Below are 13,900 nucleotides of genomic sequence, written 5' to 3'. Positions count from 1 at the left end.
TACTCATCAGTGGTCTCTGATATCTGTGCATCGTGAAAAGAGTATAAAAACACAAAGAACTGTTTAAGAACAAAATATTATATGTTTATGGAAAGAATATAAGGTGAATCCAGTTTCTGTTCAAATAGTGGAGTCAAGCCTGAACTTAACACCAACGCCAAAGTACTTTCAATTCAATTTGAATTTTATAATTTGTATAACAGCAACAATAATAATGGTAAAATAGGAGTTCCTAGAAAGATATGAAATATTACTCTGCCCCTCCCTCGAGAAAAATCGTTTTGGTGCCTTTACATGCATGTTTGATACTTTCTATACTTTCAACATCGCGCCCCCTAATTCATTCCGCACCCCCTCAGCACCCCTAGATGATTAATCCTGGCACCGCCGTTGGCATGTACTTTTTAGTATTAGAGAAAAAAATGGACTGAATAATACACCTGTGTATCATGGTGCAAATCTAGTTCGCTGCACTTTTTGACTCGATTTGACTCTCTTTGCACCGAAGCATCTAGTTGGTTACACAGTGTAACACTGAGTCATCTAGTTCATTGATTTGGAGTCAAGTAGTGTATTTGGTGTCTGCACTGTCTTGCAGACCGGTGTATGTATGGTGTATGGTCACGTGGTGCATGCTAACTAATCAAATGACCATTTAAAGCAGCAGACAGGCATTTGTTGAATCTTCTGAACTTGAACACCACTTTCCGTCTAGTTGGTTGAACGTAATTTCCTTGCACCACTCTGACACTGGATACACCTGTACTGCACAGAGTGTCAAAAAGTGCAGCCAACTAGACGGGGCTAATATGTAAATAGAATGTAATAAAATATATTTTAGTCTTAATCTTCCCCTAATAATGCACTTGTATTAACAACTCATTGCAAATTAAGTGTCATAAAGTAACTGTGAAAGGAACTGTTTATAAAGTTACTTACACTGCAATATTACAGTTAGAGCTACTTACTTTTAAAATAGTTAGTTACAGTTAAGAGTTCATAAAATAGTATCTCTTACCTCTAACTGCAGAACAATTAACTAGTTACTTCCAAACATGAATCATAATTTATTTCATCATGTAATATGCCTGTATTCCTTACTTTTTTCAGATACTTTTCAGGTAGTGATGAACAGGTCTCTGCAAAGTGGTATTGTTCAAGAGTTGAAACACCGAGGAGCTTTATCTCATCCCAGTAATAACCTTGTAAGTGAGAAGGTATATGTCTCACATAAATCTACAAGTGATGCCACTAGTTCCAATATAGATTTTGTAGACTTAACGGAAGATGACAATGCTAGTCCTAGAAGAAATGTTAATTCACATTCAGAAGCTTCTGATGTTGAAGTGATTAAAACAGTTATTAGAACTGCCGATCATGTGTCACCTTCATCTGATATCATACAGGAGCTGAAGGAAGCCATTTATAATATGAATGATGTGGAACAGTGCAAAAGAGTGAATGAATCCAGGAAGGTGACTGAATACATTATACAAAAGGATTCCAATGCTTTACAGAAGACCCAAGCAGTGAGTTCCAATGAGCAGCAGGTTATTGCAAGTGAACAGGAATGTCCCATTCTCAATGTTGTTACACCAGATGGAGAAGATAATTCTGTAGTTCAAGGTGAAAATTCATCTGATGATCACGTTGTAAACACCACAAGTAGTAAGGACCAGGATACTACAGTAAGTAATTAAAAATCATAATTAGCAAAATGAGGAACATAGTTAATTTTAGTATGATCTTTGTTTATGAAGACATGCCCACAAAAGTGAGGCTCCGTGGTCACATTCTACAACCTCGATTTCGCGCACATTTCTAATATTTTCGTCAAAAGAAAGGGTGTTTCAAAATAGCATGGAAGGTAATTTTTTAGATCTATGTGCTACGAAAATTACATTTTTTTAATATTGAAATTCCTTACGTATGTAACGTCAATACGGTTTTTGAGGGCGTCCATCATTGATTCAGGTCACAGGCGCACATCTGCACATTTTTTTTCTTCTTCTTATGATTGACTTGTGCAATGGGATAATTTGTGATTGTGATATGTTAATTGTGTGATGTATTGGCAGGGTGTGTAAATATGTTATCTTGTTGAACATAGTGCACATTTCTTTTTGGCAACTGCAGGCCGTAAAGGGGAGGGTTGTATTTTCTGAATGACTTGTGGGATGGGATAATTTGCAACTTCTTATTTTTATGATCGAACGCAAGGAGAGGGTAGTATTCTGTGGCAAAGGACAAAAGACTTTTGACATACGACTTACTTCTCTTTTGGACTTCCAAATTCAACTTCGACCTGCAATTCAGTGCCTGGCCTTGGAAAAGAAAGGTAAGTTACCTTCTGAGGTTAAATTTTAGCCTTAATTTTTTGGAACCTTCATGTGTCAGTGCAGAAAATAGTGTTAGGGCCAGGTGGCTCGGCCAGTTTCTAACATGCCTTCCAAAGGGACTATATAGAGAAAGTCGGTAGGTTAATTACCCCAGGGGCAGAGTCCGGAATCTGTGGGAAATTTAGACAGCAATTTTCATGACATTTCTTGGGGTATAGCCCCGAAAAACCGACATTTACATACATCCATCGGTATGTGCGCAACGAAACTAACATGGCCGCAAGTAGAGTACAGGTGCTAGAAACTAACATGGCCACAAGGAGACTTCCACCTCACAACTTCAAATGGCTAGATCTCAACTTTAAACGGCTGTACAGTCGTAAATACTTGTTTCTGCGCTCCAGAATTTTGTTCTTCACAATTGTAAACACACAATCTTCATACAAAAAAAAAAATCCTTGTGAACTCGAGGGTGTAGAATGCGACCAAGGAACCCCAAAAGTATTTTGCGTTGTTGTTGTTGTTATATGTTATTTTTAATATTGGAATTTTATCAGTTATTTGCTATTTGAAACCTTGATATTATGTGTATTCACAGGGCCAAGGTGAAAAAAACATTAAGATGCAGTAAAATGTAAAATCCCTTAAAAATAGATGTGTTATGAAGGGAGCATATGTACTCCCAAACTATTAGAACAGAAATTGTGTTTATATGCTTGTAACAACCATAAAATACAAGAGAAATAAATAACACTATACTGTATTTCATCCATTACAATTGAATGTATAGTGTGCACATTTTTTAATTCCGGGAATGTAAAATCAGGTTTCCACCATATTGAAGTCTGTGTAGATATTTATGTGACACTGTTGATGTCACTAGTAATTCAGAGAAGGGATATAATATTACAGTATCACTGATAAGACAGATTCCACATGTGCAAGACAGCTAAGTAAAAAGTCAAGTGAACCCAGATATTGGCGAATTTATTGCAAAGGGTGCAGGTAGAGATAATGGCGATAATATCATTATATCCCATTGTACAAAAGAAAAGCATAAAATAGAATGCTGCAATAATATCCTTCTCCACACTGCCATAAAATACAAAAAAAATATTAATTCAGCACAAATATGATTGAATCAGGTTGTCTACCAGTCATGAAAGTTGAGAAAAAGTAAAATCAACAAGTAGGTCAAGAAGTCGAGAAATCATACGTATGGTCAAGAATTTTTGCTGTCATGATGATTAATTTACATTATTTTACTTCGCTTTTCTGCCCTATTTGGCTAATCATGAAGATGAGATGAATAAAGAGGCAATCACAAACATATAGGAACGACAATACAAACCCCACATAAGATTATACTGGCCATGAGTCCAGATATCCAAGCCAAATACAGTCCAGGGTATACTACATGTAAGGGAACATTAATTCATTCATGCATTAAAGTACAGCTTCAATTTCCATCTTAATTGCTCTTTTGGTAGTGGTTTTTCATTACATAAAAAAAATATGAATTTTCTTAATTGCTAATTTACAACTTTACCTAAGTAGGGGCCGAATAAATAAAGGTTAAGAAAAAGTCGTGAAAAAGTGAAGAATTTTGGATTTGTCATTTTGGTAGAGAGCCTGTTGATTGATTTTAAAATTATAGGCACATCAGCACATAGCCTCTGTGTGCCTGTCATAATATGGGAATATGGATCTTAACTAAAAAATTAAGACTATACCCTAACGAAAAATGTGTGTGTTAAAAACTTCAACCAATTTCTAAAACTAATACTAAGATAGACAAAACTTAAGCCATACTGTCTGTGAGGAAAAAACCTCCATTCCCTAGTTAAAAACTGAGGCTGTAAATGACACTCAGCACACAGGACTCCACCTTCCCAGAAAGTATTATAGTAGCCATAAGTCCAGGTGACAGAGCCTGATTAGCCTACAAGAAGCCGTTACCGAGTTGTATTACGGGGAAATGAGGTGACTTTTGGTGCTTTCTCAGAAAGTCACCCCCCTTCAGCACAAATTGTTTAATTGATACTGGATCTATTTGTCATTGAAATGTGACGCCAATGTAAATGAAATCTGGGATATCCTAGTTACACAGTTCAGTTACACAGCTCAGCAAAATTCATGATTTCATTCACACACAAGGCTCTTCTGAGGTCCTGACATTCCTTATAACATCCACACTCATTCCACAAAACCACCGCGTCCCTTCTTTTTACCTACTCTCAAAATTCACAAACCTGGCAACCTTGGCAGACCCACCGTGTCCAGCTACAAATCCCACACAGAAAGAATTTCTGCCTTAATAGACTTCCACCTCAAGCCTCTGAAAACTGTGCCCTACTTAATACCTTTGTGACACCAACCACTTAACTTCAGAAAATTAGTGCCCGTCCATCATTGATTCCAGACACCATCCTTGATACCACTGATGTCACTTCCTTCTACACCTACATTACTCACTCCTAGTTTGCTCAATTAAATTCTATCGTAACAGCAGACCTAAACCCCACTCCATTCTCACATGTGAGGATAAACAGTGCCTCCAGATCCTGTGCAAACCTCTTCATGGGCAAACTCGAACAAGAGTACCTGGATAGGCAACCCTGGAAAGCACTCCACTAACTTCATTTTATCAACATTTTCATGCTGTGAACACATGGAGAATCATGCTGTGGACACATGGAGAATCATGCTGTGGACACACGGAGAATCATCCCTATTCATTTCCCTCAACCAACTTTAAAGGTAAAAAAAAAGTAAAGTGTTCCCCTGTGCATATCACCACACCATGAAGGCGTATAGGGGGTGTGGGGGTAACGCCCCACACTTTCTTGATCCGGTCGTGAGTGGGGGTGATGTGATCAGCATCACGCCCCTGACCGCCTTTACCCCCCAGGGTTTCCCCCAGGTACCCATGTTATTCGACGCTGGGTGGGAGCCGGGGCCGCTTCCACCGTTAGAAAAGTTCCCGGATTTGAACCGGCCGGGGATCGAACCCGGGATCTTTAGCATGGTAGTCAGACGCGTTACCGACTGAGCCACCGCGGCCACCTCAACCAACTTTACCACTTCAATTCCATCAAATTCACCTGGACCCAGTCTGCCAATCCAATAATTTTCGTAGATGTGGACATGCACATCAAGGAAGATCATTTGACAGCATCCATCCACATCAAACCCACCAAAAACATGCAGTACTTGCTATTCTCTAGTTCTCATGCATTCCACACCAAGAAAGCAGTTCCATTCTCCCTGGCCCTCAGAGGACAGTGCCTCAACATCTGATCCACCTCCCAACAGAAATACAATTTCCTCCTACACCAAGGCTTGGTCAAACATTGTTATCCTTCCAAAAGAATATTGTAAGTGCTTTCAGCATAAAAATTGGGTAACTGTAATTCCACTTACATCCAGGTATATACCATATTTACTCGTGTATAATGTGAACTTTTTTCCAAAATTTTTGCCCCCAAGAAACTGTGGTGTGTATTATGCACGGAATAATTTGGACAGCCAACATGAAACCATACAGTGTCATTCCTAAATATAACCAAGAAATGACCTTATAAACTATATTTGGAAATATTGCTCCAAAGTGCCAATAAAAGCTGTGACTAATGTAAACACATCAATGGTGTAGCTAACATATAGACCCTACAACATGGTTATGTTAAGACACATTTGCTGGCCTTTTGATCGGCATAGCAGCATCTTTAAGGCCTACAACTAAGAAAGCCATTTCTTGAAATTTAATTGTACTATGTATTATATATGAGATAATTGTTAGTCCCCATCAAGAAACAGGGTGCACATTGTACACAGATGTGCATTATACATGCGTGGACATTCAGTCAGTTTTATGTTTTTGCATGGACTGTGGAAAATTTACAGTGAGAGAATATGTATAATCAGGGGAAGATAAAATGTACAGAAAGTCAGCAGACTTAATATTATTTTGCAATCTTTCACTTTGTGTAATTTAAAATGTGTAGTAATGTATTTCCAATTTTCACAAGTTTCATCTCTTTATTTTCAATGTTGTTCTAATTTTACTAATTTATTATTATTATTTAGAATGGAACACAAGAAGAGAAACAACCAGATATTCCAGCACAAGATCCAACAGAAGACTCTGAACAGAATTCAGTGAATGAGTATACTGAGGAATCTGAACATGCTCAGGTGTTTATGGGTCAGTTGCCACCATATGAACCAATATTACAAGCTCCAGAATACTATACTTGTGAGGAATGTGGAGACAAGTAAGAGACAATTTATTATTATTATTATTTTTACATTGTTAGTTTTTGCCATCCTTATAGTTATCATGTTGTCAATGTCATCACCCCCTCCCCCAGTGACAAACCAGCTCTTCTGGCCATCTTGTACACCACACCCATCTTGGAGGGATAAGCCACAAAGAACAATTGTCAACAAATGAACTTATGCACAAACAACTAGTATCTGGCACACATGACTGCACACTTTGCAAGGCAAATCTTGAATGACTGCCACCCCCTTCCTTTCCTGTGCAGAAAACATGCTGCTTTGGTTACTGGGTTTGTTGTCCATAACAGTCCTTGTTGGCTCACTGTGAAGTCGTATCAAGTTTGGATCCAGTTTCCTTAAATGTGGCTATCAACTTGCCAACGCATCTGTGCATGTGATTTATGAATGATCTGGATGCAGTTTGTTGATTCTTCTGCCACTTTCCGGTGACAGCAAGTCCCTTCGAGTTTCCCTTCCCTTTTAATTCATTCCTCCATAGTAAGTGACATGGTTTACATGTAATTTGGGATCTCGATTTTAAGTTGGTGTTATTTTTCCAAATTATTATTATTATTTTAACTTTTTCGTGTTATTTTCCCAAAAATTCACATTTTTATTTTAGCACACTATTCTGCCAAATATACCTAAAGCTATACATCCATTCTGCTCTTCAAGTAGTACTTTAATTTGTGTCACATGGTCTACTGTCTGTTCATGGCAGTGTCATATATTGTAAACAATTTTTGAGCAAGTTATTTTTCCACTTATTTTGCACACAACAAATACCAATGTTACAGCTCCTGTGCGATGGTAGGTGACCACTCGACCTCCATCAAAACCATGCTGCTTAAATCTGTAATGCAAAATGGTTCCTGCATGACAAATACCAATGTTATGGCTCCAGTGTAACGGTAGGTGTGCACTCGATCACAGCTAGAACCCCGTCATTTTGTTCGGTGATGTGAAATGTTTCTTTAGAAGGTGAAAAACCTTGGGAGACACGTGATTTCATGTACAAGGGTCGTTCAAGGTTGACCGGGACTTTTATTTCTGCAGAGGAAATAGGTAGCAGAAGAAACACCAAACTATGTCAGTTTTTCAAAGTATTCTCCGTGCACGCCGTGGCACCGTTGCCATCGTTCTGGCAGCTCCCGAATTCCTTGGGCGTAGAAAGAACTTGGTTGTTGTCGTAGCCACTGGAGGACATCGCTCCGCAGTGCTTCGTCTGTCGTGAATTTCTTCCCTCCCAGATGGTCTTTAAGGGGTGCAAACAAATGATAATCACTGGGGGCTAAATCCGGCCTGTAGGGGGGATGGGGCAGAATTTCCCAGCGCATGTCGGCCAGAGTTGTTGTTGTCACATTGGCCGTGTGAGGGCGGGCATTGTCATGGAGAAGAATGACATTTGCAGACAACATCCCAGGTCTTTTCTTGCGAATGGACTTTCGTACAGCACCACTCAACAATGTGGAGTAATACTGGGCATTAATCGTGCTCCCTTTGTCCAGAAAATCCACATGGATAACGCCCTTCATGTCCCAGAAGACACTTGCCATGATCTTTCCAGCGGACGGCTGCGTTTTGCTTTTCTTGGGGGGCGGGGAACCTTTATGCTGCCACTCCATGCTGCGTCTTTTGGTCTCTGGGGTTGAATTGTGCAACCATGTTTCATCACGCGTGATGATGGATTGCAACAATTCATCACCTTCTGCTCGAAACCGATTCAGAAGCTGTTCACAGACCGTCCTGCGTGTCCACTTCTGATCGAATGTCAGCTGGCGGGGAACCCACCTTGCACAGTTTTTGCGGAAGCGTAAGTGGTCGTGAATGATTGTCTCAACACTCCCGACACTGATATTCACCTCGGCAGCAATATCCCGCACTGTTACTCGCCGGTTCTCAAGAATCATTTGCTCAACACGTGCGATATTCACTGGTGTGACTGCAGTCGGGCGAATGTGTCCATGCGCTTCATTTGTCACCAGTTCCCGTCCTTCGCAAAACTGCTCACACCATTCGTACACTCTTGTCCGCGACATCGTTTGTTCACCATACTGTGCTTGCAATCGTCTGAAAATCTCGGCTGGTTTCACTTTCTCCTTCACGAGAAATTTGATTACACACCGCTGCTCCACAGCCACAGACACACTGCTTGCTGCCATGTTCGCTGCAACTGCTGCGCATGCACGAAATACGTCATGCCGGGCGCTAGTTACTCGTGAAGGAATACATTACGTCACCCGCATGTTTCATCATGATCCGGCTATTCATCGATTTTTTACGTACGAAAATCCCGGTCAACCTTGAACGACCCTTGTAGCTGTCATCCATGTTTAACATGCACCATAGTTTCTGTTTGGGATAAAATTTTGGAAAATATGCATGTTATACATGGGTAAATAACTAACTAACTCTTTATCCTTTTTAGATCTGAAAGTTTATGACTGCAACAACACAAGTCTTCCATCTCTCCCTCTCCTTTACTTTACTACATCTTTACTGCTTTTCCATCTTTACCAATTTTTGTTAGGTCCATCTTCATCTTGGCCTTTCTACATGCGTAAATGGGTCCAGTTTTATTTTTTAAGCTTAAAACACAAGAATGTTGGATTTTTCGTGTCTTGTTAATTTTCAAGTGTTGAAATTTGTGAAAAATTACAATTTGCATTATTTTGTGACTTCGAATGCATAAAAGATCTGTTCAGAATATGTCACTGCAAAAACATACATATTTTTGAAACAATTACATTTTTCGGTGTTATTGAGTTTTCGATATACCAAGATCCCTACCGACAGTGTGTCCGAAAAGTCATGCAACCGAGATTTTGAACGTATTTAAATTTTGTTCCAAAAGCAATAGAGACATGACACTTACACTGGGTATTAACATTTTATATGTGGATGCTTTTGAAACATTAAGCAAGAAAATCATGTTTTACATGAATATGTAAGAAGTTCCTTAGGTGGAAGAAAGTTTTTGTACAAAGTAAACACAAATGTCTATACAACACAGCTGTAAAGTCGCTTGCAAAATTTTTCGAAGTGTATTGATTTTCTCTGTGGGTATTTATCGAATTGATAAAAAGAACGATAAATTGTTATGCATTTTGTGCATTACAGATTATTATTGTGTTTATTATTAAAAAGAACAATGCATTACATTCAATAAACTAACCTAACTATCTTTTTGTTTGATAAATTTCAAATCTTTTCATTCATGTGCTCATTAATTAAATAACATATCCAGTTATCAGGCACACCTGGTACTGACATCTGACATGACCAATGTTGCCAGTACACCTTGTAATTTTGAAAAAGCAAACTTTTTTTATGAACATGCCACAATTAACCCTATGAAATCATGTAATGCTTAAAAAATTATCGTTGTTTTATCAATCATATATAAATTATCAATACATTATTGGTCAACTTTTCCTAGATTTTAGTGCCACACACACAGCGTATTTTCATTAATGGTTTTCATGCATTCAGGCTATACCATCAGATTAAAGTTTTTTTTAAAAAATATTTATTTATTTATTAGGAGATTCCACAAAGTACTTCATGTGAAATCAGTTCATTTGAATATTTTAATCCGTCTAGGCCCTTAATGTCACACACTTAATGCACCCTTTATATATTTGATCTTCATCCCAATAAAGAAAACTCTCATTAAAAGGTCCCCAGATTATAAATAATAATATATTTTCTATTTATAATTTCTGTAACCATGCTTCCTTGAAAATACATATAATCATGGTTCCATTGTTTGTGTGTGTGTGTGTGTGTGTGTGTGTGTGTATTAATTACAATAGATATAATGGCACAAGGCACTAGTTTTGCACTATTTACATAATAGTGAATTTACTTTTCAGGTTTGCTCTGTCATGCAGCTTATCAAGGCATACAGATAGACGCAGTGTGCTTATCACCTACTCCTGCGAGGACTGTTCTAATATAATTGTATTCTACAACCGATGTAACTTCCTTGCACACCTTCGCCAGCATCCAATAACTGAAGGAGCCAAGCTATCTGTGAGACCCCTTCCTGTAGAATATTTGGATCTCAACCCTCCTGAAATTGTTTCGGTCACTGGTTCTAGTCTCTTTCAAGCTATTGTAGCTAGTTATCCACCTGTAGACACTGGGGAGAAAACAAGATGTTACGAGTGTAAAGAGCTTTTTCCCACTTTAGAATCTTACAAGTCTCACTTTATTGGAGACAAAAATATTGATGATAATTGTTCAAAATGTGATTCCTGCCAACTAATCCTTCCAAATAATTGCAATCTGTTGGCGCATAAAAGATATCATGAACATAAGAAGCCATACATTTGTCCAGACTGCAGTGAAAAATTTATAGTGTGGACTTCATTTTCTTTACATTTGACTAATAAGTGTTTTCACACCCAGAAGCAAATGAGATACAAGTGTGTATGCTGCAAACTTGTGTTTCAAGCAAGTGTTAATTTAAATGTTCATATACTGAACACACATATAAGGCATGTGTATAAGTGTGGTCTTTGCCCTATAGCATGTTACAATCTTCGATTTTTACAATATCATAATATGAAAGTGCATAAAAACCAAAATGTAGAAGAAATACCTTATAATCAGTGTCAGCTTTGTCCTGATAGGCTGATCGCAAAGAATAGAGTTATGGAACATGTCAGCATTCATTCTCGCTCAAACAAATACCAAGCCCATGTGTACGTGTGTGATTATTGTAAGTGTGTGTTATATGATAAAGAAAATTTCTGTGCGCACAGGGCAAACTGTATAAGGAATGATAATAAGGATATTTCAGCAAATGTACAATTTGCATTTAAAGCACTCAAGCTTACGTATGAAGGGCTAGAACATTTGCAAAGTACCACATTGAAGAAAAGTAGTGGTGCATTAAAGAAAGATCTTATTCTGCTTCAACAAGTTCCTCTGGCAGTGTCGCCAGTGGTACCTTTGCAGAAGACAACCTCCAAAAGCAACGGAGTTTTGACTCCAACCAGCTCTCTCCAGTCATTGCCATTAATATTTTGTATGAATGGCTCCCCTGATGTGCCTGTACCTTCTTCAAGGAAATCGACTGGAAGTAAAAACAAGAAGCCAGTTTCAAAACCCAATGAATCTAGTAAGAATAATTCAGTTGAAAATGGCACGATACATAATACTAAAACATCTGTTAAAAGGAAACTTGAAGATGAACCACTTTGTAATGATAAACGAATGAAAATGAATGATGAAAATCAAAATACAATTGAATCTAAAACTGCTGAACCCGAGAATCCTGTTGAGAAAAATAATATCTCTTGTGAAGCCGAAAGCTCAAATGTGTGTGTAATTTCTGGAAAGAAATGTGCAGATGAAAATGAAGCAACAAAAGATTTGGCAAATGATAAACAAAGTGAAGTAGCAAATGAGAAGGAAATACAAGAACAACAAACAAATAACTTGTTAAATAACAAGGCCAAAGAAGTAGAAGGCTGTGCACCCATGAAGAGTGATGACAGAACCAAAGTAGCAGAAGCATCGATGTCTTCAGGAAGTGATACAGAAAAAAATGTTGGAAATAATTCAGCCTTGGCTCACAACAAGAAAAATGCAACAATAGAAGATAATTTGGCATCAACATTCATAGATATAAAAACAGAGGTAGTTGATTTATGTTATAGTTGTGGAGAGCCGATAACTGATAATGATTCCCTTCAGAATCATGGATGTTTTTCATCAACGTCAGCTGATGGTTCAAATGAATATGAAGCATTTACGACTTCAGTACATTTTGATGACCCTTCAAATATAAAAAATAAAAAACTGCCTTCAGACAAAGAAAATGTTCATGGCACCCTTAACAACGATAGTGGCTACATTAGAATGACCCTGGATTTGCCAAGTAAAAAGTACAGCTCAGAAACTGAAGATATTAAGTTAACATGGTACAGATGTCACCTCTGTAACGACAGATTATTATTGGAAAGGAGCATTATTCAGAAACATTTTGCGGAGGAACATATAAGACTTAGGTTTCTGGGTCTCTCGCCTAGGGTAGAAAAACTGAAATTACCAACAGTACCTTCTTCACCCAAAAAGATTGCCAGTGTGCCATCACAGAAAGACATTGAAGCACGCCAGTTGTCTTTGAAGGGGAAACGTGCTCCCAGAAAGCAGAGAAAAAAACACATTTCTCCTTTCAAAAGTGGTATGTCTGTCACCAGCTCATCTTCTGCAAGCAATTTTGAATGCAGCAAGTGTAACTTCACGTCAAACAACAAAACAAAGTTTCAAGCACACATTAAGGTGCATTGTGCAGACAAGAGTTCATTTCAGTGTAGCGAGTGTGGCCACTGTTTTGTTGTGGAGCCATCATTAGTAAAGCATTTGTTTGTCAGTCACAGGATTAAAGATCCTACCCCCTATTTAGAAAAAACAAGCACCAGTGGTGATGCTAAAGCACACAGCAATAGTGCACATAGTGAACAGAAGAAACTTCGCTGCAAAGTTTGCTATGAAACATTTGAAGATCAATTACAGCTGGATAAGCATTTCCGTGTTCACGGAATGGCGTTTCTTCTTATGAAACGCCATGAAAGGAAAACTTAGGTTGTTAGCCAATGATTATCAGAAGGCTAACATGTCTAACACTAAATAATGAGGCAAATTATATTTCATCTTAAGAAGTGAGCAGTTGTCAAAAAGTAATGTTTAAATCCTGAAATGATTGTCAATACATTTACATTGTATTATGTAATTGTTGTGTTCAAAAGGTCAGAAAATTGTGTAGAGTATGTTGCCTTAGAACTTTTTTTTTTCGTTTGTTTTGTTTTTGTACATTAGTAGTGATCATCTGCTGATGATGTAGATCAATGAAATTAAGGAGACTGAACATTTGTAAATGCATATGCAGAAAAATGTAAGTAAAATAGAATTTTTTAAGATAGAAAATGTATGTAATATAAATGTATTGTTACAAAGAGAAAGCACAAAATATTTTCTTCATGACATTTTGAAGGTTTTGATGCAAAGTTTTATTTGTCTCTCCTATATAATGAATGAATGTTTTGATTGGATATCAAGTTTCAAGTCAATCTGATAAAGAGCTTTTTCACTCTTTTGTAACTGACTGAAAATTCTCTGAAGCAGCTTCAAATGTTTGATTTCAGTTTCTAGCATTGAGGTCAATCTATCCTCATGGGCTTTGTGCAATCTGTCCATTTCATCCACATACTTCTTCTCAAGTTGCACAGCATCCTTATAACTCTGTGCCAACAGAACTTGCAGGG

At 37.8% G+C, this 13,900-nt stretch overlaps 1 protein-coding gene across 1 annotated transcript in view; it reads left to right on the top strand.

Annotated features, from left to right (window-relative positions):
- LOC145994987 (uncharacterized) overlaps window positions 1-13,220 on the top strand; it is a 54,828-nt gene extending 41,608 nt beyond the window's left edge. The window contains exons 3-5 of the mRNA XM_083131521.1: window positions 1,111-1,688; window positions 6,429-6,616; window positions 10,499-13,220. Coding sequence (XP_082987647.1) covers window positions 1,111-1,688; window positions 6,429-6,616; window positions 10,499-13,220 — 3,488 coding nt within the window. The remainder of the gene's footprint in view (window positions 1-1,110; window positions 1,689-6,428; window positions 6,617-10,498) is intronic.
- Window positions 13,221-13,900: the final 680 nt, after the last annotated feature.

This window comes from Lepisma saccharinum, chromosome 11 (assembly GCF_977018435.1).
Source record: "Lepisma saccharinum chromosome 11, izLepSacc3.1, whole genome shotgun sequence".
NCBI lineage: Eukaryota > Metazoa > Arthropoda > Insecta > Zygentoma > Lepismatidae > Lepisma > Lepisma saccharinum.
This window is presented reverse-complemented; position numbering and strand designations above follow the sequence as displayed.